We start from the raw sequence: 26,172 nt of genomic DNA on the forward strand, positions 1-26,172 counted from the left end.
GAAAGAAAGAAGCTTTTATCACTCGTTGGATGTGTGCCACACAGACCAATTATAGACATTTGTCAGCAACCATTATAATTCCAGAGTCCTTGAACAAATCACAAGCAGAAAGGTTACCTTCCTGAAAACGTTCATTGCCATTAAATAACTGACCCAGACTAGCGGGTGAAGGCAGCACTTAAAAGAGAGTTTGGGGGAAGGGAGGAGATGGAGAATGTTATTACACATACACAAAAACCTTGTAATTTGTTTCGAAAAAGGAATTGCAGATTCACTGCAGATACTGTATTCTCAGCAAAGTGGACAGTGTTCTGAGAATGCAAATCCTACCGGCAGCAGTGACAAAACAGCCAAGACAAAAGTAATTTCTAGCTGATACCAGTGGCAAAACTCCACTAAAATTGTTGAGGTTTATGGTTTTACCCTCCAGTTTGAAAGTCGCAAGACCCCGTCCCACTTTCCTTGTTCATTTAAGCTGAGATACTATGGAGGTTACTTACAAATGAAGCTGCCATAGGTCAAATTCCACCATCAGTTACACGACCTTAATGACCACATCTAAGTGAAACATTTGTATTTCATGAATTTCAGTATCAGAGAGAGTTGAGACATGCTAAAAAGCGGGTAGCTTGTTCTCTCTCAATAATATAAGTATAATATTGGGAGAAATAAGGATGTCTATAAATTTCATTCTTTGTGAGCAATCATTCCATGTATCTGATTAAAAATTTCACCAAGAAACAGTATATACCAAGGTCATTTGGTACATCACATTCAGTTTTCTTCAGCATATCCCAGTTATTTGGGATGCACCCTTCTACGGAAGGTTCAAACTGCCTTTAATTTTAACAGATGCATGCTGTTGGATGGTTCTCTTTTCACCCATGTTGAAAGTTTATTTTTCTCTTAATTCAGAGTTAAATCTAATTAGAAGTAACTATTTGTGTAAGAACAGGGAGTCAAATATTTTCTGAATTTCTGTTCTGGGGTTGAGCCTCTCAATATAGCAATTTGCTGGCTACAATTGAAAGTTTCCAAGCTCTTTCCAGCTAAAATTTCTCCTCTGCCAGACTCGAGAAACGAGTCACACACACAAAAAAAGAAAATTCTGGCTTCACATCCCCTTGCAGCCATCACAACCCAGCTATGACAATGCCCATTTTAACTCAACATACAGCAAACTATCATGATGAAAAAGGAAAGAGGGAGGAGGGGAGAGAGAGAGAGAGATGTTGTCTCAGCCGATTTGTTTCTGGGAGCTATCAAGGCCTTACAGAAAGAACAAGTAATGGGGGCACAGAATACTGAAAAAAACAAAGCATAAAGTCTTCATACAAGTTTTGCAGAATGACTAAAAGGAACACAAAAACTTTTCACATCACGAGTTGTAAGAGAGTAAGAAAGTGTCATGAAATGAACATCTCTTATTGTTCTAGGCTTGTGGACTTTTTGCAAGATCCAAAAGACAAAGATACTTTAATGTAACTGCTTCTGTATTCAGAAGAGAATGCTCACATCTCAAAGGCCACAGTTTGCTAGCTCTGAATCAGAAAGGATATATTATAACTGCAAACATATAAATTAAGCTCCTTTCACTCATAAGGAGATGGACAATTTGAGAGAGCAGGACATATTGCTAAGAGAATTCTCCTACATAACAATTCTCTTATTAATTCAGCGGAGTTTAATAAGTGATCCTTATTCAGTCCCCAAAAGCCCACATCAGAATATCCCTAGAAATAAATCTTCAATCTCAACATTCCTGCTTAAGAAGGTGAGGCTAAAAGGTTTCGTCAAAGAAATGTACTTATTTGTCATATCTGGTTCAAAGCTTACAAACTTAAACAAGGAATAATACCAGATATTGTCTTTGGACACAGTGTTTAGCCATGCCTGATCTTAGTGATGCACCAGTATATCTGCTATAAAAGAAATGATCTGTTTCCAGATCCTAGGAGGAAAGTTACTCCCACTACAACATTAGAGTTGAGAACCTCTACCTCTGAGATCTGAAATCCCACAGGAATCAACGGTACAAAAATGACACCAGTGTGAGACCAGTTCTGCTGTGGGGTAGGAAGATTAAAACTTCATTAAGTTTAATAAAAAGGCTGATGATCACCTAGAACTATTTTTACAGTTTTCCAAAGTCATTCTGAATTGTGTTCTCCCATTTTTTTCATCTGCCTTCAGTTCCATCACTACTCTGCTGCAGCCTGCGTATTCTGCACAGGAAAGCGGAGCTGAGCGACTGCAGTACTTCCTCCAGTTCCCCTACAGGTACTCAGCGGGGATGCTAAGACTGCACAGAGTAAGCCCATCTGCATCAGTAGTTCCTCCCAAAATGAATGTAACAGCAAGATAAAAACAGATAGAGAAACCTGGTGGGGAGTTGTGGTAAGGACTTAGGAAGGAGTGGGATGATAGAAAGAGAAGGGACAGGACACACAAAGTCAGGGCAGGCTCTATTCGCGAGCGGAGAGGAAGCTATGGTGTGTTATAGGTGTTAGAAAATCCTGTTTGTGAGACAGAAAGAAACAGAGAGACAGGATGACAGTGGTTATTCGTTGTGAATGACTAAATACAAGTCTGAGAACTGGAAGGAAGCTGTGCAAGTATAAAAGACTTGTATTTCGGGATGCATCCCCAGACCTGCAAATCTGCCAGTCCCACACACGTACATGAAAGGGGCAGGCAGGAAAGCGGCACGTGTGTGCAAGGACAAGCCAGCGGAGAGGCAACACCGCTGTGTGTGCATAGTAAACTTTGCAGGGCAGCGACGTATGCTGTGCGCACGAGAAAGCGGATGGAGCAGGAAGTAGGAGTGCGTGTGAGAAGCCAGGGGAGCAGCGGGAAAGGGGAACACAAGACAGAGAGGGAACTGACAGAGGGGAAGGAGCGAAAGATTAAGAACATGGGGGAGGATGTACAGTCTGCTGCACAGGCAAGAAAGAGAAGGCGGAGGGAAAGGAAAGGAATGAACAAGGGGAACATTTGTCACACTGAAAATACGCTTGATGAAAAACAAGCATAAAAAGGTGGTGAAAAAGATAATAAGAGATACATTAGGGTTAAGAAAAGAATAAAGAAAGTGACAAGAACAAATTAAAAGAGAAAAAAAACAAAGAAGAAAGATTTTATTAGTTAACAGAAAGCTAGTGAAGAAGTTTAAAGAAAAGGCTAGGGCATAACACACTATGGGTAGAACCAGTAATTCCCTGGAGGCCAGTGCTGACGATCATCTCCCCTCTCTGGAGCTCCATTTCAGCTCTCCTCCCCAGTGCACGCTTTCTTTAAGAACACCTTTGCACCTCCAGCTACAGCCTGTTTACCTCACTGAACCCTGAGCTCCGTGTATTCAAAGCACAACGAGACCTGTTCAGGGCAAGGAAGGTGCAAACGCAATCATTTTCAAAGAAACATACTCTTGAAAATGAACACAAAAAAGGCGAAAGGTGAAAGTGGAACTCGTAGTGATAAGAGTCAAGTGCTGTCCTAGCCAGCAGAGAGGTGGAGCTGATCTGAGGCTGCTTTCCTTACCTTGGGTGCTCATGAGTGACCGCGCTGTCTTGCTGCAGCTGCTGCAGGCTGAAACTCCCTATGTCGCCTCCATGCAATTGTCCGTGTCTCTCCAGGAGCCTTGGAGAGGTTATTTGCGCTCTGCAGTTGTTGAAAAGTAAAGGAAACACAAGGAGCAAAACAACCCCTGGCTCCTAAAGTGCTGAAAGTTTAGGGAGAATCAGGAATAAAGGTGGCAAGTGCACTGGTGTCAGAATGAGCAAAGAGTGACACAGAAAGTAAGAAAAAGTGTGTCAGAGGCTGGGAGGGGCGGAGAAGGAAAATGCAAAGATCTGACAGGAAACCAGACTATAAATCTGCTTAGGGTTTAAAAAAAACACATTTCTGCTCCCCGGCGATACAGCCTGTTTGCAAATGACTCTGCACACAGGTGACAGCAGAGCCCTGAAGTACCACTCTAAGCAAATAACGAGCCACTTTTGCCCCTTCCCCAGGAAGAACAGCAGGCAGAGTCGGCAGCAGCAAACACGACTGGCTCAGACAGTAAAACCAGGCTGTCTCCACTGCCTCACTTCTAGTTCTCCAGACTTGCAGCGCACGTTTCCCTCAGGCAAAAGGGGACCTGCTGAACGCCAGTCTCACCGCTGCCCTGCCTCTCCGACCACAAAGCAGCAGCCCTCACTTCTCTGTGCACATGCTGGCAAGAAAGCACACGGGAAAGAAAAAAGGAAGAAAGGACTGAACAAAACAGAGTTTCAAGAACAACAGTTCCAGGCAGAAGGAGTTCTGGGTTTTCCCAAGGTTTAAAAGGCTTTTCAAGAAAGCATCTATTTTACTAATAGCTGCTTTCCCTAAAAAGCTAGTCAAAAGGTTTGCTTTATGCAAACATTTAATTATTTTACAGTTGAATGATATTTTAAACAATGTGTTTTCCAGAGGGAGTCTCTGCTGACATAAAGAAGCAGCAGCATCTTGTATTGCTTTAATGTTGAACTCCAGGTTTAAGGCCACACATGCAAATCCAACTATCATGGGTCTCGCTGAGGACATTTACCCGCCAGGCTACAGCTAAGAGCCTCCCTCCACAGCCAAGCCAACAAGAGAAAGTCAGCCAGTCCTCTCGCTGCAGAACCAGGAGTCACCACCACTGCCAGAAATGTCCTTTGGTGCTGTGGCTGTCTTGCTCGGGGATCCTTAGCTCGACTCACTTGCATGATACTGTGCTGGTTCTCATTCTGCTATCACATGTTCGCCCTCGAGGGGGAAAGCAAGGCACGGATACTGCTCTACCCCAGTCGCTTCCTCAGCTTCACCCTCTGCACTGAGTAATGCACACAGGTGAAGCCTCACTGGAGTCAGCGACAGGTTCTGAATATGTGAGAATCCCAGCAAGAACCCCTTGGAGGAAGAGTCACATGTGGTAACAGGGATGCACATTTGCGAAGATGACTGCGGCTAGAAGAAAGCAACTGTGTTCCTATGTGCACAGATATGTTTTTATCTCATGAGAGAAACTAACAGAAATAAAAGCAGAAACACTAGGAATAATAAGTGTAAGTAACCTATGATAGATCATTTAGGAATGTGGGAAGGGAAAAAGCATGATGATAGTAATGGAGTGAAAGAATGAGAAAGGAAAAAATACTTGTTAGAGAATAAAGGAAAACACAACGAACGGAAAGTAAGTAAGAAAGTACAGTGGAAAAACTATCAAAGGATACAGCAGCGTCAAAGACAACAGAATGGAGGAAGTGAGATGATAAAAAGAAATGTAAGGGAGAAAATACATGGCTCAAAGTGTCATTACAATAACACTCAAAAGTGTTCTTACCAAACTGAAAACCTGAAGCTCGTGAAAATCACCAGGGAGCAGAATATATTCCAGGCAGCAAAATGCATGGGGCAGCTCTGCTTTAATTCTCCCTTACTGTTCCTCTAATTTCACATGTTTACGCCTGTACCTGGACTGGTAAGGGCCTAAGTTCAACCACGGATGATACTGAAAGAGATTCTGGAAAGGATTTCAGTTCTCCACATCAAGAGCTTGAAGACTAAGGAAGGCAGGAACTTTTCTCTCCCACTGAGCAACAGCAGTACATGCTATGCCCCTAGTGATATTTTTGAAGTGAGGACTACACTGTTATGTGCTACTTGTATTCTTGTACAACTTCACCAAACTTCGCCTTTGAACAAACCTGCGAGCTGCATGCGACAAGGCGCAGGAAATCTTCCTGCTTTGAGCAGCCAAAAATCTATTCATGTGACAACTTCATGGGGGAGGTTCTGCAGTTGCTGACTTGGGGAAAGCCAGGGATACTTTGGAGAAAAACTGTGAAATATAGCTATAAGAATTGTGGCCTACAATTATTCCATCAAAACCAATATAAGTTATTTCTGAGCCAAGCTTTCTACTGCTTTCCTAGAGGAAGCTGATCTGTGCATGCAACAGAGGAACCATTTTAAGCACAACCAGAGAAATTCACTCTGCTGGCAGAAGGCTTTGTCGCTTCACTTCGATTTAAAAACCACAGAACTTTCACACACGGTTCCTAACCTGAAAGGAAAAACATGCTAGAAATTCAAGTCAAAACTCACCAAGTCTTGTTATAGCTTTCTCCTTCTGTCATGGATTTCTTCAGCAAATAGAATATTAGGCAGTAGACTATAAAACTGCCCCCCAGTCAAGCAGTGTTATTGTTTGTTCTTCTTTCTGCTTTTGTTTTCCTTCATGTTGTAGATTACAAACAGCTTTGAAAAGGAACAATAACTGTTTTAAAGAAGATCCCACATTTCATTGGGCCTAAAGTGATGCCCTAGAGATGAAGCAGTTACGCAGTGGAGCCTGAGCAACTTTAAGGAGTCTATCACTGCAACTCAAAGGACCTAAAATTCTCATAAAGACTTTATTGGCAAACTGAGATGAGCTGAGCAGGATCCAGTCATCAATCACAAAGCCACATGTAACTGAGTATCAACTTTCTTTTATAAGAATTTACAATCTTAATCCCAGTTTTCAGTTTTAAAAAATTCTCTCTAGCTATAAAAATGTTACGGTTGAGGTTACAGTTCCTTGAGGCTGGTAAACTGAAGTCATGTGTTTCACACAATGTAAGTATACAAAGTAATTATGTTCTGTTAGGCAACCAGAAAATTCAAGAAAATCCAGGTGCTCCACCTAAAATACAGGTATGTGGCAAAAAGCTGCAGAGTTTGAATCAGGGTTTTCCTGATCCAAACGCAGGGTGTAGGACCTTGACTGGCGGAGTTACAGAGAGCGGCAACAATGGAGACTTGTACACGAAGTCAAAAACTAGAAAGACATCTAAAATAGGCATTGTAAACATGGTGTTGAGAAGAAGTCCAAAAAGAGCTTTCCTAAGCAGTCTGTCTGGAAAAAAGAACACTTGGAAGTTTGATTAAACTGTCTTTTGTTATTTTTGACCCATTCCACCCAGGGAAGCAGGAAATTTTCCTTTTTTTTTTTTTTTCCTGTAATAAAACCGAATGCCTCAAAGAGTTACATGGCCTCTGTCATCTATTTCTTTTCTCATCAGCAAAACAAACCCACAGGAACTTTCAGTTTAGCTAGCTGCCCAGTTAAGGGGTAAAATTAGGGTTTTTTATGTTTTTGTTTGTTTGTTTGTTTTGGCTTTTCAGTCTTCTTTCACTAAAATTGATACAGGAAACAATGAACTGCACCTCTGCCTGCTACGGAACTCGCCTCACATGAAAGTCACCTGCCAGGACACACCTGCTATGTTTGCTGTCTCCCTCTTTCAAAGAGACTTCAGAAAAGGAGATTGTATTTAGTTCTTTCCAGTTACTCTAATTCTGCATGACCTAAGCCCTGATGGTAAAATCTGAATAGCAAGAGCACCTTAGGCCCATTGATGGTGCTGTACCTTCCTCCAGGCTGTTGCTTTGGGATCCTTGCATAAAAAAGCCAGCAAACTTCAAAGGTTATTCTGTTATTCCATTAGAGTGATGAAAAAGTGGAGAAGATTTGGCATCTTAGATATTGCTCCACATTGTTGCTGGCCTCCTAAGTATTTTGCTCAAAGTGACTTTCATACCATAACATTGTTATTGGGGTCTATCAGCAAAGCTGCTTTTTCTGTCTGTCCCACAGGAATTATGTAAAAATTGTTTATCCAGTGAAGGTTTTCCTTGTACTCCACGACTTCCTATCATCAGCACTCAGGAAGACAGGCCATAATTCAGAAATGAAGCCACTAGAGAGCTTTACATAGCTGCAGACTGAAGTGCCAAAAAAAAAAAATCAGCATTTGGAAGCAGAGAAACACTAAACTGTCCAGCTCTTCATCTGCTGTTCCTTTTCTTCTATTCCCTCCTTCCCCCAGGAGAGCCATCCCAGCCCATGAGGAGACTGCCCTTGACTCCTCAGCAGTGTAACAGTCTTGAAAATCCCTGGATACCAGAAACGCGTTTCACAAACTAGTGATTTGAGAATTAATATATTGCATTTCTCCTGCATGCCTGAGCACAGTAGCACCGTATATATTGTTAACACAACCCCTCCAACTCTTTAGAGCAGAGAAACAGAAGTATTAAATATTTTCCACGTTTTACATATTTTATCTTATCAGCCTTGCTCAACTGTCCTTAGAGACTATCACTCTTACTTATAGATGCTCACAGTTTATCATTTTTCTCTGGAGATCTGACTTCCAGAACAGAAGTATTTCCCTATTCAATTCACCAGACTGTGAATAAGCAGCTGTTAGTGTTCATCTGCCTTTTCTAGGCATTAACATCAAAAATGCCCCTTGATCTCAAAAAAGCAACACACAGCAGGGTTTCTTTAACACCTTCGGGGGTAATGGTTTAAATCCAGTAGGCAAATGTTCTCATCTATAGGTTTATGATACACATTTAAACAGTGTTTCAATTGCCTGAACTATGAAATAAGATGACAGCCAAACATATATCAGCAGGGAACAGATAGTATAAAATTCTCTCTTTCATTTGACAGTGTTGGAGCTTATGTATTTTTGCACAAAATGTACAGTCTCTGTCGAGTTCGACAGTATTAGGGGATTTATCTGTCTGTGTCAGCTGTTAGCATATTCACCTTCCTTTTTATGGAAAAGTTAGGTTCAAATCCACGCCAGGAGCAGGATTCACAACCCACAGCACAGAGGATAGTGCCTTGCCAAAAGACCAGCCCTTCACTGAGCAAAGAACCCAGTCTGTCCTGTTTCTTCCTGGGGCCAAAGGGAAGGAAGATCCAGGCTCTGTGATGCTCTTTCCAGAAACGTCAGAGTTAATTCAGTGATTACTCCAACAATTCTCTTTTCACTACACATATATTATTCATCAAAACTGGGCATAAGCCATAGCTCAGGTCCTTGTACTGCTCCTTACACTCTTAAATATATGTGCATAGGGCTTAAAATCCAAGGATCTTTAAACTTTCCAGACAAATGGTTCAGTTTCACAGCAACCAATGAGTTAGATATTCATACCCATACTCAACAGATGATGAGACGAAGTATTGGGGAGATAAGAAAGGATTATTTAATCAGCGTTAAAACTAATAAATACATTTTTTTCACCTAATTTTAATTAAAAAAACCCACAACTTATGGACTATTTAAAAAAAAAAGGCAAAAGTTAAAGAACCAAGGCAAACACTTGTAAAATAACATTTTTTGTTAAAATAAATGGGGACAGAAGGGAATATAATCACTATTATTGCAAAAAACTTCAACAGAGTTGAGATCATTGTCACTAGAAAATGTAGTGAAAAAATAATTTTAGTTCAACAACTTTTGTTAAAAATGTTTCTAAATAAATTAATTAGTCCCATATCTCATCTGCTGCTTAAAACACAAGGTCATCTTTTCCCCATTTATGCAATAGTAGCATTGTCAATATGTATTTTTATTGTTAGACTGTGAAGGATTTAACATATCTGGACTCTGAAGGATGATCCATCAAACCTGAAATTTAGTAGATGCAAGGACAGGTGAGTTACTTATTCTTGCTTGTTTGCTTTAAATTGGAAGGTTTCTTGTCTTCTTTATAGGTCAACATTTACCCTAATTAAAAATGTATGCATCTTTTTAATAGAGACAAATTGAAAACAACTACAGAGTTTTAATGGTTTGTATTCAACATTTTTTCCCCTTTTTATTCAGTGCAGCTTCTTTAAAAGGTAAGAAGAAGGAAAACTTATGCTAAGTGCTACGCTCAGAGACAATATGCCCAACAGAAAAAAAAAATCAGGGTTAATTAATAACATAAAGGATACAATATCTAAAACAAGAGTTCTATATTAATCCACAGAGTTTGAATGGTAAGGGGCCATTTTCCATAGCTTAAATATCCCGTGAACGCAGCACAGACCTGGAAGTTAAGGACTTTTTAACTTCCATTACAGGTATTGTACAGACATCCTCTGTGATTCACATAATCTAAGAGTCTAGAGTGCTTCACTTTCCTCATCTGTAAAGACAGCCGCGACATCTTTGAACTTGGAACTGTTATCTAAATGAGATGTGTCAAAACCAGAACAAGAAACCCCACGTGAGCATATCGTAAGCAAATGCTATAAAAACAAGAATTACTATACTGAGTCAAACCAAAGATCCATCTCTGCCAGAGAACAGAAACTGTATCTTCCCCAAGTTCAAAACTGAACCCATCGTTAAGGAAAGAGACCTCCTCTCTTGCAAAGAAGCCACTGCAGAAACAGGAGTTGGTTCATTACAGAGCAGACACGGATACAGTTAAGAAACAGGAATTTGCCAAAAGGACCTTGGGCTAAGTCAGTAGTTTGATGTAAAAGTTATCAGAGACCAGAGGTCAGACTGAGATATTACCATGTCATTATGCCTTATTTCTCCTTATTTTTTCTTTAAAATAGAACAAGATTCAGCCAACATCACATGCACGGGTATTCTGCCAAAACAGCAGTGATAATTTTTGAAAGCAGAGGTGTCATAGGCACATTATGAACATACGATGTGTTCCAAGCAAGAGACAGGAATGCCTATGGAAGCAGGAGCAGCGTAGCACTGGAAAACAGGGCAGAAGCAGTAGATAGTGGAGAATTCTTGAGCAGTGTTTCAAAGCCTGTTAGACTGAACTGGTCTGCATGGCTTACAACATAGCCTTGAGCTTACACAAATCTTGATGTTATACTCCGTCAGTATGTGTGATTTCTCTATGACTTGTTACTTATAAATTATTTTTTCATCTTTGGATGTATTTGTTCTTCCAAGCTCTCATGTTCATTTTCCTTTTAGTTGTGTAGCTCCCAAGGGAAGGACGCTAAGCGTTCTTGTAGAAGAGCTCTTATGACGCATATGAATAGTGGTCATATATCACTAAATATTTTACATATGTGAGATTAAACATAGCCATAAAACTATACGACTGCTATTTATTGATCCATAAATGAATACCTTTAATATTTCTCTTTGAAACAATGGTATAGATTTCTGGAAGCTATGCTTTCTTAGTGCATGACAGCTCTGTGTTAGAATATTAAATACTTTTACATCTATATATAGAGCTTTCATTTCATTTCATTCCAATACTCATGCCCACACACATTACAGGCCATAAGCTTTGTAATAAACAGTAATTCACTTGTCATTCATGGAGTTACTTCTGATGCACCTGATGTAATACAATGCAGATACCACATATCAAAATGAGTAATGGAAATGAAATTAATTTAAGCATACATAGGCTGAGTCTAGGTTTTGTCTGTAGAGCCAGATTGCCATGATTGTAATAATTTCTTAAATTTATTACATTAATAGTTAATGATATCTAATAAAACTGAAGTCTGATTTTATGAGACATTACGCTAATTACCTGGTTCAATGTGTAAATTACCTGATTCTTGTGTAAAACACACAAGCTCACTGCTCAGCTTACTAACCCCCATTCATTCACAGAAGTATGCCTACGTTATACTATGTCTACAGGAGGGAAAGAACGTAGAGATGGACACAGTCCCTTCATGTAAGAGTGTAATCTGAAAAAAATGTATTTGTCTAAAATTTACAGCACTGCACAGTGCCCTTTAAGAGTCTAAAAAGTTTTGGATAAAACAAAGGAACAATATTGGCTATTTCTGAAAAGATGTCAAATTATGCACTTATCCCATTTTGGCTCACCAAAATATGAAAAACTTCTAGAGACTTTAAGGCTTAAACTTCCAGTGAGTAAAAACCATAAATTTTAAGAAACGCCAGTGACTCCTAAATTGGACTTTCAGTGAGACAAAGAAGAAATAATCTTAAGAGTATTGACAGAAAGAGGGAACTACCATTTTATATTAGGATTTAGGGAATTATATAGTCCCTTTGCAACTACTGTATCAAATTCTTATCCTTACATGATGAAACAAACTATACTCTATATTCTGTCATGGATTTGTTGAGCTCTTTCTCTACTCCAATATAATTGAGGAATTTAACTGTTACTCACACTAATCCTGAAGATTTATCCACAATGAAACAGTTCTTTCTCAAAATACACCTCCATACAGTCTTTTACTAATTACATACCTGTTGTCAGAGAGTTGCCTTCCTTTCTTCTGAACAGCAGTCATTCATGTTATACCGCAGGTGTTTGTATTTCTCTGATCATGAAAAATGAATGTGTGCGTGGGAGTATATTTGCTTTCACTGTATATAACAGCTCATTAATAGGCGATTCAAGTTTTTTTTAGCATCATCCACTTCATAAACAAGACTGAAAACTTCCTTCAAGAATGGTCAGTAATCCATTTCTAGCTCTGCCAGCTTCCCAGGGAAAAAGTCAAGTGTTTGCACAATACTATGGTTTGGGTCTTGAGAGACTAACAAATTGACGATAGCTTGTCATGATGGCTGAGAGCTAAGGTACTCGGAAAACTATCAGTCTTCTATTGACACATTAGGGAACTGGTTTCCTAGTAAGCGTTCTCTGAAATCTCTGTCCTAGTCTGCCCTTACAGAGACTCACTCTGGTGACTGCTAGATGCTCATAAAATGTTGAAAGGAGGAGCTGAAACAAAGAATCTGATTTTTCTTTGGCTTTTAGTTTTAGAAATTGTCTTTTTGTATAAAAATTTATTTCAGTAACAGTACATTCTTGAATTAAGTATATATTATTTCCAATATGGGAATGAATTCAGAAGTAGGCAAATAAAAAGGAAAAAAAGGTTGAGGCAATTGAACCGTTTTCCTGCATGTGACTAGGGGTTAGAGTCCAGCAGCGCTTAAGCGCCTCAGGGTCCTCTTTCAGGAAGCACAATGCTACAGAAAAACACGAAGTCCTCGCCTGGCTCTTGGACCACGTGCAGGCAAGAGAAGTGGGAAGGGTAAAACGGGAAGGAAACGAGAAGGCTTGCATTTCTAACAGGCTGGAAACCTTTACACTAATGCTATCTTTAGTTCTGCCTGTCAGAGATGGGAATAAGACAGATGGCAGAACTGCGACCAGCTTTTGAAACTGAAACAAACCACCACACAAAGCCTGTACAGGCATCAGCAGATGCCCTTTCATGTGACCTCCCCCCAAACAAACCGAGGTTTAGTATATGGCAGCTTTCTCCAGCAAGATATTTCTGGTCATCTCTTTAATGTGTGGCTGGGGTTCTTGAACATTTGTAAGTTAGTTAAAATTAATACTTACTGGAGGATCCCTATACACTTTTTTAAAAGTTGCATATTGACTTTCAAGGTAGTACAAGCGAGATTAACTTTGGTAAATAATATCCTACTATAATAGTGAGCATACATCAAATATTCTCCGCACAGAGAGTTAAGCCAACACATGACAGTAACAGAGAGACAGGCTGCAATTTTCTGGAAGCTAATGGAGGATGAGAAAGAGGTTGGGTAATCCTCCATACAGGGGTATAATCCCATTTAATTTCTTTTTTAATACAGAAGGTCTAGAAAATGTTTCACACTTGGACACAGCCTGTATATAGAAATAGAAGAAAAGTAACCAGGTAATAATGTAGTAAACAGGCAGGATTTGGAGACAAGAGCAGAGCTGTGAAGATGGGTACGTAAGTTTCAGAAAACATAATTCTTTGCAAAGAAAAATGTACAAGCCGTTAGCAGCCAGCAGATGAAGATCTGCTGCCCCAAAGCTATAGGTCTCCGTAGTTCTGTATCGACAAGGAAGCAAAAAAACTAATCGAAAATGAAGGGTAGTGAAATTGTCTTATAACTCTTTCGTACATGCAGAACACTGTTCTGGTCCAAAAACTATACAGCAGTCACTGGTCTAAGGTGTGTATGAGAAATACTCCAGTACTTGATGACTTCGTAGAGAATAATAGAGGTGACAGCAAGGAAGACGAGAAAGCTTTAAATACGGAATCTGCAGGTAGTCCAAAAATCACATGTGAATATTGTACTTGAGATGATGGGAGCAAAAGGACAGAACAGAAAACCAAACCTTGGACACAGAATGTTGGTGGAACAGGCTGCTGAGCAGGTGCAGAAGAATCAGTAAAGATGAAAGTACAAATATGCAGACAATGGGGGAGATTTTGTACTGAGTTCTTGAAACAGACCAGGAATTAGTTTACATTTCTAAAGATAGTGGTAGTGTTCTGCTTTCAGCAAAAACTAAGAAATAGACATTGCTATAAATAGTACTGTACACTTCCATGAGCCCTTCATCTGAGGTTCTCAACAGTTATTATTTTTCCCAAAGAAAAGCAGCTCAGTAATATTGACCTACACATGCAGAAAAAAACAGGACTTGAAATTTTACAGAACAGACCCAGATATTCTCACTACAGGCAAACAAGAAGTGCCCTGATAAGACACAGCACAACTTGATCCTTATTATATTAAAATCACAGTCCGACCTTTTTTCCATATGGGAAACTATTGTGGATGCCTTAGGTATAAGGAACAAAACAAGTGTGATAGTAAGTAAATAAAGGCCTAGTAAAGATGAATTTACATGAATTAAAAAATGAGGAGAAAGATTAAGATGAGGATACAATGCTTTCAGCAGAGATTTTCACTGTGCTGAGTCTAGTCTAAACTGACAGCCCTGGCTGGAAGCTAAAACTCAAGTGTTCAGAGGAGTGGAGAAGGAGAGCTCACTTTTATTTTTTGCAGAGTTGAAAAGTGTCACTTTTCATTTTGCTTTTATAGTTGCTGGAGACCATTACTGCTCACCCCATATTGGTTTTCCCTGCCCTGCAGAAAGTAAATGACATCTGAGAATGCAGTAACTGTGTGGTTTATCGGCTCATTACATGGTACCCCTACAAAATTACTGCAGGCTGATCTGTAACATTTCAGCTTTACATCACTTGGATGAATCAGTGCACCAGGGACAGCTACTTTTGTTTGTATAAATCTCATCAATTTTACAATAGGGAAGCAAGAACACAATGTCTGCTATGAGAAGCTTAGAGGAACACATGATCTTTACAGAAGACCTTACAGGAATTTGCTGTCCTTGAAGAGAGGAGGGGTGATAGGGAGAAGTATCAAAATATGCAGTGGAATGTTTATATGGCACAGATACTGGGAAAATCTTATTTCTGGAATGAGACATACACATCATTTTCAGCTGAATTCAGAATGTCTCCATATGCTGTGAGTGGGTGAAGGTAATGCAGTAAGGAAGGATTCTTTCTGGCACGACCCTGAGAGCAGAGAAAGGGGCACTACAAAGGTCAACTGCTTCTTTTCAATTACAGAATTTAGAGTAACCCACTGTGAGACTTTCGATGGAGGAGACACCTTTGGGTATGACAGACAGCACCTCTCTTTTTTTCTAATGAATACTCAGCACTCCTGTGGAAGGGAAAAGGAGGAAGAGGAGGCAGCACACAGCTATGCTGCTGGAATGGTCAGAAGCAAAGAGTAATTAATTCTGTCATGGTGCAAAAGGGAGTAAAATAAAAATAAGCATGGTCTGTAGGTTCAGTGACTGGATGATACCAGGGTTGTAAAGTCAGAGATTGTAGGATCAATGAACAAACAGAACCTGCTGCTCTGCAGCTATCTGTAACTGAGGTAGCTAGCAATTGTCCCTGAAAATAGAGCACTACTATAATTAAGGAAGAAGACTGAGACAAAGTTAGCATTCTGGATCTCAATTCTGCAAAGTCTCATGTAGGTTCTTACCCTTCCATACTGTGAACAGTCCTACTGAAGAATCAGTGCATAAAGTTAAGGCCATTAATAAGTCTCTGCAGGATCAGCATCAAGGTTTGTATTTTAAATCCTCTGTTAATCCAGGAAGGTGGCTTCATGAGAAAGATATTACAATAAAGTAGCCTGCAAAGCATATTCCATAAATTCTAAGATCCTAGAACCTACACAAGCTGGGCTATTCATTAACATTTCTGGTCTTCTCCAAAGTCATCAGAGATTAACATGATTGCTAGAGCAAAAGGCAGCAAGTACTATTGAGAAGTAAAATATTTGCATATGTATAAATCCAGACTAAATCTGATTGCCTTTGTACAGCATCTCCATATTTATATTGATGTATCTGATATCATAGAGTGGTAAAAAGAAGACACTAACTTCTCTGGATTATTTCCAGTGTTGAATATATCAATAGTGTGAAAAGCAAGGTAAAATCAGGAGGAAAAGGAGAAAGAACATTCATCATAAATAGCTGTGCATATCCAACATTTCATCCAGTCCAGGGTAAGACATTAGCCACCTTATTATCAATGCAACAATGGACACAGAGAAAAGCAGAGGGTTTGGAGTGGGGGATTTTTTCACATGAAAGGTAAAAATAAGACTCCTTCCATGATGTGCCTATATGATTGTTATCGCTGCCTCGAGCAAGTTGTAACAACGCCCCCCCTCCCCAAATGTCTTCCATTACCTCCACATGGATCCAGAGCAGGTCATCTCATAGATTAGCTGCTTCTTCAGATACCTAATGACTTCAAACTTACAAAAAAGTACTAAAAATAAACCCAGAAAATTGAAACGGAATGGTTTTAGAGTTCACAAACTCAATAGGAGCTAGAAGACTCAGAATCAAAAATGAACTTCCAGGCTCTGGATAAAATGAAAGGTGGATTAAAATATAGTTCTGCTCATTACTTTTGTATTTACTGTAGATTAAATTATTATACTTGCCTCTATTGGAGATTTTTTTTTTCCCCTCCCCAACTACCTTACTGTTTTCCTGACTCCTGCATGAAAAGAGATAATTCCATTCCTTAGTTCCCACGCAAAATCATATGAAAGAGATTTGGGGTTGTTTAAGGTAACTTTGCCTCCAAAACCAAGTCCTTATTTGTTTCCCAAGGCCTACTTAAGAGAGCAGGCAATGATCTGAAACCATGAAACCAGAGAATGTAAATGCTTTGCAATTTCAAACTTCTTATTCCCGTATATATCCAGTCACTTGCAGCGTTTGCTGTCTCTGTTCAGTTTCCCCAAACCCCAGCAGTACAACTGTCTCAGCTGCCTTACTATTACTTGCTTATTTCTACCATCTGCACATGTGACACTGATTTATTCAGCCACTGAGCGCTCTTCATCGTTTGGGCTAGGAGGGCTAGCAGCAGCTCTCCTCTCATCAGCAAAACACTTGCATAATCCCCAGCACAAGGCCCTCAGCTCTTCTTTGCACCTGACGTGCCAGTTCTATCTGCCAGTGTGAACAGAAACAAAACGGCCAGGTCACAAAGTCTCTGTGCAGTTATTTCCATACCACAAGCAAATTCAAGCAAACCCTACCTCCCTCTCCCTCTCCCCCCGCAGCGGTCGCTCCCCGCTGTACCGAACGGGCACGACAGCTGTACTGTGGTCTGCTATTTCAAAGACTTCATTACTTTTACAAAATATGTTGCAGCACATTTACCAATGCACTGTGAAGTATTATAAATAATTAAAACTAAACCATTCGTGTCAGAAATAAATGAACAAAGCCCATTTTGCAATGCAGCATCCCTGATTTATTTTTATTGTATTCATTTAGAGCATTTGTTCATTCACAAAGCCCAGCAGTCCACACAGAGTTGGTCTCCAAAATGTTAATGGATGCTAGTGAGGTTGTGTCTTCTCTTTAGGTTCATAAAGGAACAGATCACTTTGGGTCAATAAAAAACATAGAACACAGAAGGTTAGCAACCCACTGCTTCTGGATTTCACATTCTGTGTTTTCCAAGTGTATGCCATTCTGAACGTCTCTTTTTAAGAACCTTATCTGCATTTTGCATTTGCATAGGGGTACAAAATATGCAGAATCACACTCCAATTGGAAATATTTTTAAATACAGCTATGGTTAATATCTACAGCTTGAGAGAATGATATTATCTTCACTGCTCCCTGACCTCCAGCATGCTTGTTTGTGAGCATCATAAATAATACTGCTTCTTTTTAAAGTTTCAGTTTCACAAGGTGAGGATATCTTTTGGGGGTCTAGGTTATGGTAGTGCTGATCAGACATTCTTCCCTTATTGCTGTTGCTATTGTCATTGTCTGTATTGCTGATGTATTTCACAAGAAAGCTGTGATCAAATATAGGAGTGGATAAATAAGCATACTACCGCAGAACTACTGCTAGTAATACAAAGTCATACTGTCAAAAAACCTATTTTTTCACTTAATCTCATTTTAAAGAGATTCTGGATGGAGGCACATACAAACCTATAGTCAAATTCCTTTATTAAGCACTGAAACAATTCCTCAAAATTAATAAAATCATCATGAGTTTAAAAACTCTCTTTAAAACTATTTTAGAACAAATATACATGCACCTGTGGCAAAAAAAAATCCTGGAATAATCTTGGACCCTTCCAATTCCATCCATTTCTTCACAAACCCAGGTTTCTCTTTACAGCTCTGTCCCTAACAGCAATGACTCCTGTAACCCAAAGAGCTAATTGGGCTTTCTTTACTGGAAGAAGGCCCAAGAAAGCTGGAAAGCACAAACTTATACGAGAACCATGAGAAAGCAGAATGTTCATCTCTCAAGTGTCTTTTATTCTTATTTTGCCTAAAATCTTCCAAACTCTATGCATGTAATTTTAATACTATGATTAAATTAATTCATACTATTCCAATACTAATTATCCTACAATATTTTGCAAGTACTGCAGAGTTTTATTCAGTAAAATTTCATTGGTTTATTGATTGTGTGTCAATATTTTAATCACAAACAGCTTCACAGATGGAATATTTTACATCTTTCCTAAGGTTTCTCTAGGAGCTTGTCTGAGCTATTTTTTCTCACCGTTTAAAGGGGAAATATACTCTCAGAAGTTAAAATGGATGTGAACAGGGAAGAAAACAAAGGCTTTGCATCTATTCTGTTCTATTCTGTACTATTCTACATTGTTCTGTTCCACTCCTATGCTTTTCACAACGCTGAAAGTGGACAGGTTTGTAGACCCAAGTCACTGCACTGTTCAGGTAGTTTTCCTGTTCATGAAACTGTTGTATACCCTTAACGGCATTCCAAGTGCACCACAGAAATTAGTGGATTTAATCTTGCTATCTTATCACAGCAAAACCACCTATAAAAATGAATAGGATGCAAAATTAGGTACGATACCCTTTAATTCTGAAAACAACTTGCTGTCATGTATGATGTTTCCCAGCACAAATAACTCCTTGATACCTGGGCAAATTACCAATTACAAGCTCCCCAGAGTGGATATTTGCACATGTAGCCCTGCAATCTGCAAACTGTACTTAATCTTGCACAAAACTGACTTTGAGAAAAATTTGTTCCTTGCTGGCATGCGTACAAATACTCCCCATTGAGTAGAGCTTTTCTGCTGTGCAATGGGGCGCTGTATGCAAGGAGATCCAAAGCAAGGAGTATTTGCTAAGTTAAGACGTAAGGAGACTGAAGGAAGCAAATCATCCGCTCTAATTCATAGTGAAACTTCTGCACAGCCTCCACTGTAAAACTCTTCATGGAAGAGCAGTTGAGCTCACTTGAATCCCTCAGCAAGAAATGCCTGTGTCCACACCTCTGCAGATAGAACTTTATACAGCGCTCTGATGCCGGAAATAAATTTCCCTTGAGTTCAGTAGGATAGGAGCGTGCATCTACTGAACGTGGAGTCTGGCTTCTCCCAGAAGGTACTACACTCAAGGTCTGAACTCATGCACATAATTGTTATTCTACCGCAATCATCTTTATGCATGAACTGGATTTATTTTATTATTCTAAGCCATTATTTAATACAATAGGCAATGCAGAAACTAAGAAGCTAATACAATCACTTCTGCTGTATACTGCATGTTTATCTGGCTGAAAATGTAAAAGTGTCAGAATGTATGAAGTATATCAGAAGTGTCACTAGGCCTGTTTGGTACGCAAAAGAGCAGTTATTTTATTTTACAAAAATATTTACTCCAAGTTACATTTCTCCTACTATACCTTCAGTACTCAACAGCTAGTTTTTTGAAAAATTTATGACTGATTTTTAGATGTTTATAAGTAATGCAAACCAAATGATTAACAAGACTCAGATCTAGACTGAGATGTAAATATGCTCAACAGCTTTAACCTGAGCAAGCTTCTCATACCTGAGTTTTTAAACAAATTTTAACAGTTAAGGTGCCTTTCAGTTCTTATCAGAGAAACAGCTCTGATACCTATTTTGAGTTGACTAATGCTGCAGAGACTGAAATCTTCTCAAGTGACCCATGTTTCAATAAACGCTACTCAGTTTTAATGCTGAATGCCCCTTATGTTTGATACTGCTTACTTTTTATTTTATACATAATTTTCATCAGAGGGAAGCACCTACAGAAAGATCTACTGTGGTTACCTGAATACTGTAAATTTTTTATACATGTGAACTTTGTCAGGGATTGCAGTTCAGTTTTGGTCTTGGGGAGACATAGTTATGTTACTGTGATAATTAAATGATGCAACAACTTTTGAACCAGTAAACAAGTGAAGCAGAATACATGGTTCTCCAGCTTCACCTAGAGAATTAGCTCTGCCGGCAAACAGGCAGAGGGTCGGTCAATGGACATGTGTTACACCAGGGCTTACCAGTACCCTTTCAGCACAGCTCAGATCCCGTTTGCTAACAAAGACAGGGGCTGAAAGGCAGAGCTCCGTAAGTAGGGCCACAGAGAAGAGCAATTGGAGCTGGAGGACTGGCTACCCAGCATCAGGCTGGGAGGCAGAAGACACTGATTGTTGAGTTACACTGAGACTTTAGTCTGTTATATTTATTCAAGAATGTCTTAGCCACTAAAGCAACAGGCAACAGTGTATTAACACAATCACCATCACAATGATGACTCTTCATTATGGAAGACAAACTATTTAAATCAACCCCCTTTTTCTATTAAAACATTAACAAAAATCCCCATTAAGTAATCTGCATTTCACAAATGATAGTGACCTAGGTCTGCTGCTGCTACAAGCATAACTTGCTTTAGGGCAATGGGCTCTTAACAACCATCAGTTTACAGCAAATGAACATTTATCTGATTTTTTTTATTTTATTGTATTGTATTTCTGTAATGGTGCTTGAAATTAACATTTTTATTCTGTTTTTTTCACTTTTTTGATCATTAATGTAGTAAACTATACCAGCAAAATGAGTACAACAGTTTCATCTGTGTCCTAAAAATCTATTAACTCTAAGTGTCTGAGTAGAAACTGTGTAGCATTTTGAGGTTGTCTGTCATTTCTAAGGTTGTATTTGGACTTACTGACCTAAACCAAACTGACTGAAACACAAACATTCACAAGAAGAATGCTATGAAATTAAAAGCATAAAGCAAAAGAGGAAAAAGAGAGCCTAGACACATGGTTACATCCTCAAAGCTAAAATAATCCATAACTCGTCAAAGTGTTTCACTGACATCCGCAGGCTATCTTCCTGTGAAGCTCCTATCGTATTCTTCAGATTTTAAAATGTCTCCTAAGTTGAGGTATTCAGCAAGCTGCTGGATATAATTTATCTTGCTTTAATTTATTAGAACGTGTCTCTATATCACTGTTCTTCTTTTAACAAAGAGGTTTTTAAACTGGTAAAACTAAATGTATATTTAATTTATTTCATCCAGTAAAGAATCCTTGAGAAAATCAATTTCCATTTACAAAGGCATCCCAGCAGGTTGGAAGTCCCATTACTGCAGTATTGTACCTCTTACATCCAGGTTTATGTGACATATGGTATCATTTCTTCTCCATGATTCTATTACTTTCGGAAAACTATGTTAAAACATCATTATAAATGTAACTTAAAACTGACAAAAGCCGTGAAAATCAAAGTTAGTGCTGATCACTGGCAGTTCTGGCTGTACACCTGATGATTGACACATATGCGTTCATATTTCTTCCATCATACAACGAAGCAAACGTCTTCTACTTCACCCTCACAACTACTGAGGTATCACCAATAGTACTGCTTCTAATCTGCTAAGGCACAAAGTGGTTACATACTGCTGCTTTTTTATTTAATCAGAAATGCCCACCAAAAAAATATTTTTTTTCCTGATGTATCATTAATTTCTTTATCAAATGACACTATTTAAATGTCTGTAGTGGGTATCCTACTGTTGAACCACTGAGATTAAAAAACCAGCTGTTTTGCAAAGTAAGGGATCTCAAAATGTACACTTCATCCTCATAGAGAGCTGGGAATCAGTATTTTCAAAATCTTCACCTTAATGCTACAGTACAGACCGAACATAAGTTAATGTGACTGGCTGTCATATACATGGGAAGACTTGCAAAACTCACATTGGGTTCCCCTACTCATAAGCTATGCATCCACTGAAACTGTTCCTTAGAACCACACTTACTTAGATCTCAGAGCAGATAAACGTCGCATTAACATGTTTAGATAACAGCAGCTATTCGAGTCCACAACTGGATCAGCGGTTCCCCTGCAAGGTGATGTACTCAAAACCCACAAGGTTCCATTTCACCCTTCCGTAGGTAAAGTCCACTTCCCCATGCTTGGTTCAAGGAGTGTGATTTTGTGTTTGGTTTTTAAATTTTCTTGTGCTTGTGCAAGGAACCATTACAATAATTCATAGCTGCCATTGTTCTCAAAGCATATGTTTAAATCTACAGACACCAAACAATTCAACTCTAGAAGTATTCTTTGTACAATCCATTAATGTCAGAGGAATTTAATTCAGTTTCAGGTTGGGCCTTAATTTCATTCTTAATTTTATACTAAGTGTAAAAAAAGTGTGTATGTGTACATTCATATAATAAAACATGCTGTGAATTACAGGGCCCTGATTCCATCAGGGCTTCTGATGACCTCATAAACCATGGGAGAGGGGATCCAGTGGACTGTGTAATCCACAGGACCCAACGCATAAATTACAGCTCTGCAATTCAAACCTGACCTGCTCTCTATTTCAGACAAAATATTGGTACAGTTGGTGTGCAGTTACCAGCATCTTAGTGCTACTGCAACTGTTTACTCTGCTTCCTCAGTAACATAACCAAGACACCCAAGTCTGCTCACTTTCACTGATCCTGGCTCCTCTTCAGATATTTCTGGAGAGTTTTGATATTCTTGTACACGACATTTTGCAATCAATGAGCACAAGTTCAGGATGAATGCTGATTTAGGTGTATAATGGCATATGCAGGAATTACGAGGGCTTTTTCTGGAACTGTAATGTGCACAACATTGCAGTAAATAATGCTCCATTCCCCCAGCTAGCGTAAGAAAAACAGGGTTGTAAAACTAATCACCTCATAGCCCAAGAACGACACAGCTTAGGTTGCCTTTGCACCCTTGATTCATTTGAAGGTGTATATTGCCCCTCACCCACAGCAGCACAGATTTCAACGGCAACTAAGGGAATCAGATGCTTTGCTCTCACTGAAGTTCTGAAGAATGTAGCTCTTTTAGAAACTGTTGAAAAGTATTATTTACTGTATTTAATGATACAATCCTTCTGTCTTACTCAAGGATAGACGGTGCTTACTACAGTTATGTCTGAGCAAATGTAATCAAGTTCTTAAATTTGAGTATATCCTTAAATCCCATTTCCCTCAGAAGGAATGTAATGAATCTCTGAACTGATGAGGAGTGATGTTTACTTTAAAATAATATCTGAAAGCGGAAGAGAAAAACTTCTCACATCTAAGAACTTTACTTTTCTAAACTGCAAGAGGACTCAAATGAAAAGAGGAAAAAGACAAAAATATGTGTTCCTTAAGAATGCGCACACAACAACCAAAGGCAAAAAGGGTGAAGATAAGATATCCAAATGTGGCAGTAAAGTTTTCTCTTAGTTATTCACAGAATTAGTACGTATACTCTGCAATAGAAATGCCTATGTTCAGTATAAACACTTAGTTTCCATTTGCTAAAGCAAAGCATTTGAAATTTGGAAAAGGAAATCACAGGTAAGACAGTGACAGGAGGCATTCAATTTTTGTAAGCTGGATCTATGCCAGGTGACTGGGATTAGAAAATAGAGGGCAATTTGTTCCTAACACTCCTTTGTTGCACATTTTTTACAAGGGTTTAACCTCCAGCAACTCTGGGATTTGAAAGGAGGTGGTATCTCCCTTATGCTATATCCCTACATCCCGCATCAGACTAAGACTAAATTCCAGTAAGCCATTAATTGTGTATAAATCAATAAAAACCACCCAAACAAAAATAAATCTCAGAAGCCAAACATATAAGATCAGAATTTCCAAGCACTTGTCTGATTTATAGACTCTTTTTACTAATTCTAAACCCAAGCCTGTTATCAGCCCTCAAGCAGTGCATCAGGAATGCCACACAGCCACTAGTCTTTATCCTTATCTTCATCACCATTTCCCCTCTGCCACTTCAACACAGTACAGAAAAAGCAACAACTACTCTACTATTGGATATCACTACAGACATGCTTGCTCATTGTTTGAATATTATGTACTTAATTGCTGCACGTACTTCTGTTGTTACAAATATAGTTGTCTTCTTCATGTATCATTCTTTAATAAGCTATTGTTAAAAATGCCTAAAGATGCACAAAACATACAGCTACAGCACGTAAAACACAAAACATATAGAAACTGCAAGGTGCTTGTGTGCACATGTATACACACAAAGAACAAATAGCAAAGCAGGCAGCACTTTTATAACGTGTCCTTTTGGAAGACTGACTGTGTTGCAACACAGGACAAGACGGTGCCGCACCTTTCCTACCTAGACCTGCAGCAACACTATGTCCAGAAGCAACAACACCAGGAGGAACTGTTGCATCAAACTACTACAAGTTGAAATGAACGTACTAGAGAAGTTGCACAATGCTGACTTCTTCCAAATATAGCATAAGAGTATGGTTTTCCTCTACAAATGTCTTTGAGCAGTTATGAGAGGTTCAGGCTTCTTGTGAGCAGTCATAGAGCTTTGAAACTGAGTATTTTTGCAACATGTTGGTGGTGATAGCATTTGTGGAACAATGCCATGGCATATGCCACAGAAATATATCACTGAAATAAAGCCTCCTTCTTTCCACGCTGAAAAAAAATGTGAGACAAATATTACATATTTAGAAATGCGTCTGTTCAAACCAGGCAGTTCTTAACCCCCGAGTTCTGCACAGGCAGCTCCTGCTCTGCCCGTGCTGTTGCAGAGCTGCTGCGGTGTTCGTGCTGCAGTTCATCCGTATGGGTACCTGATGCCCGAGCCCAGAGCCTCAGCACACACATCAGCGTGGAGAGGATTTCACCGCTTAGAAAGAGCAGGCAGAATTAATCCCTGCTCTCAGCCCACTACTTGCAAAGCACTTATATCTGTCCATGTAACATCCTTCATCACAATATCCACTAAAATATCCACTGGCAGATCTCAAAAAAACCCCCACATTTCTTTTGGCACTGAGGTACCTCTGTACTGCTGGAGAGTTTCTCAGGGGTGATCAAAATAATTAGCACATTATTAAGTGATGAAACTCATACAGCGTAAGCCATTTTCTCCCTAATATCTGGGTCTCCGAGATCTTACCTACTCATAGGAAGAAACCAAACCCAATGTTCTCAGCCTTGCTGTCCTGTAACACACAGAAGCCAGCACTTTGTGACAATCACTATTCACTACAAAGCTGCTTTTCTGTGGCTAGAACATTCAGCAAGTTTTTAGCATGTAGGCTGTTGAGTCCATGTCAAATTAGGTGACCTCTTGGCCATTTACAGGGAGAGAGGCCCTCAGGAAAACTTTCGGAAGCAAAGGTGCAGGAGCGTAAACAGGCATTTAAGTAAAATGCAAGGGGGTAGTGGAGGGCAAGAGCTCATTATGTGAACTTTCCTCCTGCTGTCATCCCAGGTTGTGTAAATATTAGCTATGTGAACTGGAATAATGGCACGATTGTCTGAGAGGATGACAAGTGACAGCTAAGAACTGGGTCAGGATCAATCACTATTTGCATACCAATTAATGTTTTTTCTTTTTTCATACAAATAGAGCAAAAGGTAACATTTTTCACTTTAAAAAGCTTCAAATGTCTTTCAAACAATGGCTTATGTTGTATTTTTAGAAAACTTGTTTAGTTCTCAGGAGCTCTGCTAAAACTCTTTTCGTCATCATTTGAAACTCGTCTAAATCCCAGCTTCATCAACTCTGCTAGCGTATCTTAAGCAGTACTGCTCACCCTTCCAGTAAACCAGTGTGCTTAGCAATATGGTTTTTTCTGGCTCCAGAGCACTTGCTCCTATTTCAGTCCTAAAGT

At 39.2% G+C, this 26,172-nt stretch overlaps 1 protein-coding gene across 4 annotated transcripts in view; it reads right to left on the bottom strand.

The window, feature by feature from the left end:
* The window catches only part of CARD11 (caspase recruitment domain family member 11), a 114,616-nt gene that overhangs the window by 44,218 nt on the left and 44,226 nt on the right, over window positions 1-26,172 (bottom strand). For 3 of the 4 annotated variants that reach the window (XR_012765647.1, XM_009936494.2, XM_075436758.1), the window contains exon 1: window positions 3,541-3,755. The exons of the other annotated variant lie outside the window; for it this stretch is intronic. Coding sequence is in view for 2 of the 3 variants with exons in the window: in XM_009936494.2 (XP_009934796.1) it covers window positions 3,541-3,553 (13 nt within the window). In the remaining variant the exon portion in view is untranslated. Of the gene's footprint in view, window positions 1-3,540; window positions 3,756-26,172 lie in introns of those variants that run through there. 4 annotated transcript variants of the gene reach the window in all.

This window comes from Opisthocomus hoazin, chromosome 15 (genome assembly GCF_030867145.1).
Source record: "Opisthocomus hoazin isolate bOpiHoa1 chromosome 15, bOpiHoa1.hap1, whole genome shotgun sequence".
Lineage (NCBI taxonomy): Eukaryota > Metazoa > Chordata > Aves > Opisthocomiformes > Opisthocomidae > Opisthocomus > Opisthocomus hoazin.